Source organism: Ruditapes philippinarum, unplaced genomic scaffold (assembly GCF_026571515.1).
Source record: "Ruditapes philippinarum isolate M1 unplaced genomic scaffold, ASM2657151v2 ctg5421_1_1_1_1, whole genome shotgun sequence".
Classification (NCBI taxonomy): domain Eukaryota; kingdom Metazoa; phylum Mollusca; class Bivalvia; order Venerida; family Veneridae; genus Ruditapes; species Ruditapes philippinarum.
The window spans coordinates 152,855-164,023 of NW_026859801.1; the positions used below are offsets into that span (position 1 = coordinate 152,855).

Consider the following 11,169-nt stretch of genomic DNA (forward strand, 5'->3'; position numbering starts at 1 on the left):
TTTAAACATGTCAAAAAAAGTTGAAAGAATGTAATTGTGTACCGACTGTTTGAATTGATCCATCGGAGCTTGACTTTCAATGAGGCCTCATCTTATGTTCATTCGTACACTTATTCATTTTAATAAAAGCTTTGTCCATATAAACATTTATTCCGTATTTATTTTGAGATAGATTTCATGCTATGCAAGTTACTTTCTTTTTAAGAACGAAACAGAGGATACACAAGAGGGCCATGATGGCCCTATATCGCTCACCTTAAGGAATAGATCTTAACTGGATTTTTCTTATTTAAAACAAGCAACATGTTTATAAAATACTTTAATGTTATTTAGTTAGTGCCAAATGTAAAGTATTTTTGGCCAACAGCAACAGGAATGCAATCAAGAGTATAGAAATACTTCTTTTTTCTTTTCTTTAAAGTATACATATAGGTTGCTAAAAATACACTCCCTGTAGTGTGTTTACATCATGAAAATTTTATCAGTGACATCATAATTAACAAGGCGAAGTACAAATTTGGATAATACTTCAATAAAAATGGGTCAAGGACAAAAATGGCCGGGTTGCATTTGTATACCAAATAACATGACTTATGAGTCTGTGATGTTACAAAAATGTACTACCATTGACCATTAATGTTGAAAATTTAACTTAGTCGGTAAACAGGAAGTGGATAAGGGATAGACCTGAACTTGGGACCAAATATTAATGCAGTCACATTACCAAATATCAAGAGGCTGTGTTATGTAGTTGCTGAAAAAACTGTTACGGAAATGTCCTTCTATTTACAATTAATGCCGAAAATTTAACTAAGTCATCAAACGGGAAGTGAATAAGCCACATACCTGAAATCATATCCCATTGTATGTGACTACATGTTGATGCTGTATAGGCTGTGATAAGTAGTTGCTGAGAAAATTGTTACGAAAAATTCCTACCATTGACCATTTTTTAACTAAGTCAGTAAACATGAAGTGGATGAGTGACAGGCCTGAAATCGAAACCCATGGTATGGAACAATGTGTTAATGCTGTATGATAAATATTATGAGGTTCTCTAGAGTAGTTGCTGAGAAAACTGTTACCAAAAATGACTCAACCAATTCGCCTGCCTGCCTGGAATCAAGTCTCAATACATGATGGGAAACAGTATTTTTTTTGCATATGATTATGTAAAATTTTTCGAAAACCAGTATTATATTTGTACCAGATATCCCATTTGATTTTAAATATTAAAATATTTTTGATAAAAGTATTTACTCAGGGGTATCATGTTAGGGACAGGATCTAACCCCCAAGCATCTGTGGTTTATCATATAAGGACACCCCTTTCTACAAAAACTTCTTCCTGTTCACATGAGTGGCTCTATACACAGTATTAATCATAAAATTAAATCATGTAAAATGTTATTAAAAAAAAACAACAGCAGGGATCTCAGGAAGGTAAGAATTTTCCGTGGCAGACTGTTTGACCAAAAATTTTCATGAGTCAAATAACTTTTTTCTTGTGTTATTTTTCTACACAAATCAATTTCATGTTTTCAGAAATTACTGTTTGGGAAGTCATTTAGAGTAGATTTTCAAGTTTAAATTGATAACTATTGTAAGGTTAGGCAATTATCAGCTTCTTGCTTAGTTAACATGATAAAGATAATTAAGTATTTCTAGCACCATGGATAATTACCATAATTATTGTTCCATTTTCACTTACATTTATTGAGGTGATTAACACATGTGTACATGCAGGGGTAAAAGTTACAGAAACTGAAAATACTGAAAGAAAAAGTTGGGGGCCAGGGGGCCGCTAGGACCCCCAGTGGGTCCAGGGAAACGCCCTGGCTAGGGGTCCAGGGGCTGGAGGCCCTCGGAAGCTTTTGCAATTTAGTGAATTTAAAAGCTCAAAAAAAGGCTCAGATACATACTCAAGTGCTTTATTTATCTTCAGATGTAATTAATCTGATATGTTAAAATTTACACAAATTCACTGAGCAATACTTTTTAAGCAATATATACACATTCCACATAACAAATTATGTTCATTCTTTTTACTATTTTCAATTTCATATCTTAAATTTAATCCTTTTCCATTGTCTTCCACTTGTTGATGCAGTACACTCTCAACTGACTTGACAATTTCTTCAGATGTGGAAACATTTTGAATTCTCTCAGTCCTAAATGATCCATTAACTCTTGACTAGTTTTATCATCAAAGTACTGAAAGATTATATTCAGTACTTTGTTATTGTTTTTTGTTAGTTGCCCCATACATATTCAAAGATATTAACTTATCTTTCACGTTTGACTTCACTCCATCCTACAGATTTGGCTACACCATGTGTTGTTTATAATAATAATGTACATTGCACTGGTTGGAGAAAGAGTAGTTTTTTCAAGAGCAGGCTTGTCTTCAGCTAAACGTTTGGCAAGATGTTAGATTAGAGATCGCCTGCTATGGAAAATGGCAGACAATGTTCACTAAGAAAGGCAGTTGTGATTGCTCTTTGTTTGGCAATGCGGTCTTGCATACTTTCAATCTTTTTGTGCACAGCTTTCGATGAGCCTGGCAGTACATGAAAAAGACAATTTTCAAATAAAAGATGTATGAAAACATATCAAATAAAATATCACACTCATTATTGTCAATTTAGTTTTGAAACAAGAAGATAATCAAACTAAAAAAACATAGATAAAGAAAATCGTGTTCTAATCCTTAAAATAATATTCAGATGGAAAAAAAATCTATTATTCAAGTGGTGAAAAAAATTACAAGTCCAGACCTATTAAAAATTTGGGCATAGGTTCCCCTGCACAAGGCCATTTTTTAATTTGCCCAACAACCCTTGCCCAGACCACATGAAAGTTGGGGCAAGACAGAAGAAAAAGAGGGTGGGGTAATGTGCATTGTTTATTAACTACACAATGCACAACTAAACCTCTTTTCGTTGCTAACACTAGATAGTGGCTAAACTACACAGACAAATGATCTTACTTGGTCTAAGATTCTTTTAGTGGTCCTCATCTTCAGCTCATCGTGATTAAGAAGCACCTTTTTTCTGTTCGAATTTGTGTAGTTGATTGTTTTGGAACAGACTTCACAAAAGCCCATTGCATTTGGTTTCTTCAACCAAGCATCCCATTTTGCACCTTTAAAGTCGTTTTCCGCTAACCACTTCTACCTCCATTTGTTTTTTGCACCTTTTTTTAGATCGTTAGTATTAACACTTCACTGTTATTGTCATTGTATTTGTACATGTATGTATTTTGACATCAAATGACTATGCAACAAACGATTTCATTGGCAGGTAAAAATAACGACGACCAATCAAATCTGATCTTGTATAAATTTAACTAGCTCAATTTTTCATCGGCAATCTCCGTATTGTAATTGTTTTGATTCGTATATTTCCCATTTTGTGCAAACAGGTATGAGACGGACACACGGTGCATATCCATATCGGTACCCTCTTTGCGAAATCTGCTCAAACGGTACCCTCTCTGAACATGCACAGGTCATTCTCTGCTAAAAACAAATTAGCGATGGATAACAATACAGTAAAATTTCATTGTAATAAGGAAAAGAGGTATGACACGTAGAAAAGATGTATTCCACGGAACACTAGAATGTTTTATTTATGTGCTGATTTGTCATGTGCCCGATTTTCATGTACTGCAGCTTCACAATAAGCTACAAGAAATCGTCTTGCTTCGCCCATCACCTCGACATATTTTTCGGGCTGAAATGAACCTGTGGCTTGATTATATATGCATCATACATATTTAATATGTTCATATACATATTAGAGAGGGTACCGTTTGAGCAGATTTCGCAAAGAGGGTACCGATATGGACATGCACCGTGGGACAAATTTATTTAAAATAATATATCAAGCATTATCAAGCAATGTGCACACGCTAATTAATGAGGCATCCACACACACCCTTCCCGATTTCTCATCGGATTTAAGTCATGCAGAAAAATGACCTCGGAGATCGCCGAAAATACGGAATTCCGTCAAACATATAAAATTTTAGAAATCATATCACGGGAGGTAATATTTACATAAATACTAAATGTCATCCCTTAATACTTCACAGATTGTTAACAAAATACCTGTTTCAACGTAGCCCACCGATAATTGTATTCATCTTCACTTCTTTGTTTTGAAATACGATTTTATGTTACAAAATTTCTCAATTTCCTTGTTCAAGGCCGCCATTTCGTCCTACTTCCGGTCGGTTAGTTTTGTAAATAGGTCAGATTGATACAGATGTTTTCTGGACAAAAATGTTGACTCAAGACTGATTGATATGCATTATTTAGTGATTTGAATTGTATGTTTATGATCAGAATGAAATATAATGACATTATTAAAATCGTTCAGCAGATTCTGTAAAACCAGCGTACACAATGTTGAATCCCGCAAACCGGAAGGAAGAATTTAAGTAATATCCGTACTGTAAATTAAACTTTTATCTTAATCAGCTTTTTTGTGAAAAAATACAACATTTTTGTTTACTTTCGTTTCTTTGTGCAATATCTTACACAATAATATGTGCAAGTCAATGTCAAGAACCAAAATATATTACATTTTATTTCGGAAATGACACAGTCTCCTTTCTGATGGTATTACGAAATTAATGGAAGAATCTATAATTGCATAGGGATCAACTTCACTTTAGCTCTGAAATTTGGGCTATTCTGATTGACTTTGTTTTGAATTAACATTCACATCCAACAACATTTTCATCTTTCTAATGCTTTAACAGAAAAATCCTCATAACAATGTCTGTTGAGACAAAAAATACAAGATACACTTTTTCAATTTATCCCTACAAAGACAGTCTATACAATCTTGCAATAAAAAAAACCCTTTAACCCCCAAAACAGAGACCAATTTTCAACTCTAGACCATAATTTTAATATATTTTGTAGAATCCAACAAGCTTATGCCTTGTGAGAAATATCTAAGCTCTAGCCCTTTCCATTTTGAAGTATAAGACCTTTTAATTTTTTTCTTTTAGTTGACATAGCAACCAGAGTTTAGCATGAAATGGAATTCTTTGAACAATCTTGATAGAGCTTCATACAAAGAGTATTCCTGCCAAGTTTCATTAACATTGGCCTTGCAGTATCATAGAAGATGTCCTGAGAATATTTAAAATGTGGACGGACAACGGACGACGGACGCCATTTGGTTGGCCATCCTAAAAGCTCACCTGCACTTTCTGCAAGGTGAGCTAAAAATATACACTTGTTTTCTCCAATAGATTTTATTTCAAACTGTAAGGTCAAAAAGCGATCGCATAAATGAGTATTGTTATAAATTAGGGCCGGGAATTATATTCGAATATTCGAAACACTACCTAATATTCGAACATTGAAACACGAATACGAATATTCGACAAAAACAAAAAGATTTTAAAAGATTTTTTTTTGTTATTACTTTCAAATTTCAATTAAGATCGTAAATTAAAATAGATAAATACAGAATCCCTAAAGAAAGCCCAACACGGCAAAATTGAAAATGTTGCAGGCTCGGTTTGATTGAGCCTGTTCATGGACGGTACTGGAAAGTGCAAGTTACCGTCCACGCCCCCTAGCACCGGCTTAAGCAGAATTCAACATTTAAACATGAAATAGTAAAATTTTGAATTTAGAAACATCCGCAGATGTGTTCATACGGCGGTTATCATGGAACCTTCAATGTGACACTTCCGTGCCATTCCATGAAAAGCGGCGTATGGTCCCCAAGTAATAAAAAGCGTGTGCCCTAAACGAGAAAACAATGGGCAGAACTAAATAAAATGGAATTTTGAAAGGGGATCAGAGGTTATGAAGCCTGCGTATCACAGATAAGACGTCAAAAGACAAATTTAAAAAGCAGGCAACATATCCTAGGGGTGATTCAACATTATTCAAGTAGGAATATTGGAACCACCCAACTAGAAAATGCCGAAAAGTTGAAACTAAAAATACTACAAGCACAACAATAATGTCGTGCTGAACGATCTTCAAGGATCGAAAATATAACATCATTGATTAAATGTACGGGGAGACTTTTTACAGCCGCCACACGGCACAAATAACACGGATGTGATCATAAAATAGATAAATACAGAATCCCTAAAGAAAGCCCAACACGGCAAAATAACCATTGACCTTTACTTGACCAGGTGTTCACACGTTTGTATGACGTGTGTATCGCCAATTAACTGTAAAAACTTTGGGGTCCAGTTGATCAAAAGGGCACCCGTTTCACAGTTTGGAATTTACCAGTTAAACAGTTTATAATGTAATTCTTTCCGATTTTAATAAACTTATTTAATGCTTTCTGTGCTAGGCCTAATCTTTCCGAATAATCGATAAATGTCCTAAATTTTGTGAAGACGAAAAAATCGACACGCATTAATCGGTGTTTTATGAAAGCATGCCAAGTGTCTATATTCCGTCAGAATATATTTATTCCGTAGAAATTAGACTCCGTGTGATAACCTGCGTTATAGCTAAATTTATCTGCATAATATTTTAAACCTTATCTTAAATTATAATAAATAAAAACAAATATTTAATACAAGTTAAGTTTCAATATAATTATTTGTTTTTGGGGCTGAGGCTACACTGTCAATTGAATCACGTGAGTTACCACCCGTTAATAAGACAAATAATCAGAAGTCGGATTTACTGAACCAAAGGCAATCAAATTATGACTTTATTTCAGAAGTAAACATATTTGACGATTTACAATATAAAAAATAAAAAAACTTTTACGTAGTAAAAAGGGAATTTTCAATCGTCGATTATTTCAAGCATATTAAAGTAGTATAGTATTCGACGCAATCAATTTCGGATACGTGTACGTCAAAGAGAAATATTGGAACAAACGTTGTAAAAACGAATATTCGAATATATTCGAATATGGAAAACGAATATTCGAACATGAATTTTCTTATTCGTTCCCAGCCCTATTATAAATAAAATGATAACTTCATTTTAAAATGTTTTTATTGAAATCAAAACATATTATTTAGCTTGAAAGCTGTATATATAAGAGAAAAAAAACACCTAAAATAGATAATTCATGGATATATGATATATTTTTAAGACAATTTACCTGCAGTCAAACAGGTTACACATCCAGTTATAAATACAAATATTATCTTAGGTCCCACCATTTTAACAAACCATCCAATTCAACTGTTCACGTCTGAGTAAGTTATCAGATATGACTATCATGGATCATGATGTTTAAACAAATATATAAATAACTAAGTTCGAAAATTATGTTATCTGCCATAGTACGCTGTATAAGGTCATGAAATTTGTAACGTTTATTTTGGATCTAAAAGCATACTTGTAATTCAAACGCTTTATCTATGTGTAGTATGATTTCCATAATTTAGGATGTGCTCTCCTTTTACAATATTTACATTTAAGGGCTTACAAGTAAGTATCCAACACAATTAAAAAGAATCTATAAAAACGCAACTCGTTCCGGTTTGGTAACATTTTTTTCAAGCTTACGATTGAGTAAATACATCTTCAAGTTGATGCAGTGGTACTCGGTTATAGCGAACTCGTCGGGAACTTTGAGTTTTTTTTTATCTATATCAGAGGTTTGTTATAAAACCAATATAAGCAAATAATATTTTATAAACAAAACTATATATAGCGAACATGCTATATAAACTGCTTTCTTCATGAACCACATTTCGAAAGTGTAAATTCTGATTCATTCTTCATATCATCAAAATGGTCTGATTAATTATGGTCAGTTGTGATACTTAGTTTTTACTGTTTAAAAAAATCCGAAATTTTTTATTGACTTTGCTGAAACTGTTTTCTGTATTTTCAAGTACAACCAAGCTAAGGAAACGGTTATTAGTGCTGCAAATTCATAGGGTAAAATGACACCGAAGTGGTCTATGTCAGCCAACAGCAAGTTTTATATACAAAATTGTTCGTCTTGGTCTGTAGTTTCCGGAATGAATATTCATTTGGTTCAAGTCCGATGCGTAGCTTAAAAATCCAAGATGGCGTCAAAGATGGCCGCCAAATCCCTAAATAATCTAGAATATTAATATTTGCTTATATTTGTTCCTGCATTTGTATTTCAAGTGAAATTTTTGCAAGGAAGATATCATTTAAAGCGTTTTATACGAAGAGATTTAATTTCATTTGAGAAAACAGATTGCTTTTTGCTTTTTTTTATACGTAATTAAGCAAGATAATGCTAAACTTATGGGTTTTTGCTATGATACTCTTGTCATAGCTTAAACAGAGAAATATTTATTACTTATTTTGTTATTCCACTATTGTAATGTATTCATGAGAGTAATGCTTTAATGCATTCATATCATATCTTATGAAATCTTTCTTTGTAATTATGCAGTAAGACATGTTAAATGAGAGACGGTACATTAAAATAGTTTTTCAATGTAAGGTTGTAACTGGTACTTATTTGTTCTATATCAAATATTTCCCCAAATTTTGTGTTTCTGTCAAATTATAGCTTCTTTAGTGCAGTCCATGTAACTGATTAACATAATAAACAAGGAATATGACAATTTGCTTCTGGTTATTTAATGAATTATTGTTCAAATCGTACCCCACCCACTATAAGAAACTCTGACCCCTAGATTAAACTGATTATATGGAATGACAATATTTACATAAGTTAATAAACATAAGGTGATTTTCAAAGTGTGATACTATTACAGGTATCCTGTCAGATTCAAAAATGTGTTACCAATTTAATAAGCATGATTTTGTTGTAAGTTCACCTAAGGATTTGAAAAAGTACAATGTATGAAAAACAACCTCTGCTCATTTATTTATATGTTACACACCTTTTTATGTCAAATGAAATGTAATTTATTTTTTTAAAGTTTCTTAAATTGACAAAATAGTCATTTAAAAAGTTTAATATTTTATCTACACAGATCATTACTCTGTTGACCTTCGGTTTCATGAAACATGCATAGTAGTCGGATAAAACATAATGTTTATATGAAAATCGTTCTTGGCATTATAATTGTGTTTGTGCTATTTTAATCCCTTCTATTTGACCTTTTTCGAGTTGTGTGGTTGTAGTATTTCTTTTAAATAGTGTATAATAACCCTTTGGATAAATAGTGTATAATAAGTCCCTGCTTTTAAAGATTATATTTTGACCTTTGATCACGTTATATAAATCCATTTTATTTAGTTTCGCCCATTGTTCTCTATTTCTTGTGGACAATATGTTGTATGTCGTGAAATTGCACGAACATTTTACATTGAAGATACCATGATCACTTTCGTAGGAATACATCTGTGGACGTGTCTCCACTTCTTTTAAAAGTGTACCAGTTGAAAATTTAGAATTTTGCTTGAGCCGGTGCTATAAGGTGTAAATGGTAGGTAACTTGCAATTACCACTACCGGTATGTTCCTATATGACGAAACAGTGTAAATAAAATAAATCCCCACCAAGTAAAATTCTAACAATTGGCATGGTTACATTAGACAAAATAAATAAAATACATACATGATCGTGTAAATATGTACAATTAAGGTACAGCCCAATTACCATAACCAAAGTACTCGATGCCTTAAAGGAAGGCAGAGCAACAAGAACATCACTTACCAAGACAGAAGAAGACGAAATTAAAACAATTTAGAACGCACAAAACGTCAAAAACAAAAATGTTGCAGTCTCGGTTTGATTGAGCCTGTTCATGAACGGCACTGTCAAATGCAAACTACAGTACACGCCCCCTAGCACCGAATTATGCAGAATTCAACATTTAATCATGGTTACGGTGAACTTTTGGATTTAGAAACAACAGCAGACGCGCTTATAATGTGGTTATCATGGAACACGTTAGTGTCATTCCATAAAAAGCGGCGTATGGTCCCCAAGTACGAGAATGTGTGTGTCCTAGACAAGAAAACAACGAGCGGAACTAAATAAAATGGAACTTTGAAAGGGGATCAGAGGTTATGAAGCCTGCATGCCACAGATAAGCTGTCATCTCCACATAAATAAGGCCTGCTTATACCTAGACAAAGTACAATTAAATTTTAAATATATCTGAATTACGACAACAGGACTTTGTAAAATATTTACGTAATTTATGATAGCGATAGCCTTGTTTACGTTTACTTAGATATATTTAAGATCTCACTTGATCAAATTTGATTATTCATGTTAAGGATATCATCTAGGTAGCGGTAAGTGCTATTTAATGCAACGTATAGCTTCCGGTTGTGAAATAGGAGAGAACATAAAATCCCTCTAGTAACAAAATAAAAGTAAATAAAGTAAACTAACATGTCATTGACATTATGATTGTAAACATCAGGTAAAGAGAAGATCCTTTGAAAGCAATTAAACATGGCAAAGTTGATATTTCAAACTCAGTTTGATGGAGTCTGTTCATGAGACACCATATCTCAAGTCTCTTAGTACCGACTAAGTAGTATCCAATCCTCAACCATAAAAGTTTTGCAATCAATGATCCCGAAAGACCAAGTCGTCCGGTTAGCTCAATAGGTAGAGCGTTGGACTGTGAATCGGGCAACCCGTGTTTGATTCCCGGACGGGGCAGGTCACTTTCGTTGTGATTGATCATGAAATAGTTTCTACGATTATTCGCACTGTACCACTGCTCTGCTATGTACAGAAGTTTCAGTTCCTTGCGAAAGTGAGGGCAACTAGAACTGGTAAACTGCTTGACAGCCTGCCCAGGAACGATTCGGTGGCTGAACTGTGCTCTGGTAAATTCAATGTGGTTACTGCCGTGATCCGGATTGAAAACTACCGACACAAACATCACCATCCCGAAGGGCCTATTAATATAACACTGTTAACCTGCTGTTGCAGACTCGGTTTGATTGAGCCTGTTCATGGACGGTACTGGAAAGTGCATGTTACCCTGCGCCCCCTAGCACATAGTATTACTATCAAGTACCCGCCAGGCAAAAGATTAGCTATTTTCGTCCAAGTGAAAGCTCTTCTTAATTCCTCCCATGAAGTTAACAACAAACTTGAAACAAAATGCTCAAAATCATACACAGGAGCTGTCAGTAGGACAGCATGCTCGACTATTCTCAGTGCTTGATAGTAAAAAAAAATGGGACATAATAATGTAAAAAAAGCTTGATACAGTAACCTCCTCTGTACACAG

At 33.8% G+C, this 11,169-nt stretch overlaps 1 protein-coding gene across 1 annotated transcript in view; it reads right to left on the minus strand.

The window, feature by feature from the left end:
• The window catches only part of LOC132757958 (uncharacterized), a 67,461-nt gene extending 60,258 nt beyond the window's left edge, over nt 1–7,203 (minus strand). The window contains exon 1 of the mRNA XM_060749455.1: nt 7,113–7,203. Within this exon, the coding sequence (XP_060605438.1) occupies nt 7,113–7,173 (61 nt within the window). The 5' untranslated portion in view covers nt 7,174–7,203. The remainder of the gene's footprint in view (nt 1–7,112) is intronic.
• Between the last annotated feature and the right edge of the window lie 3,966 nt (nt 7,204–11,169).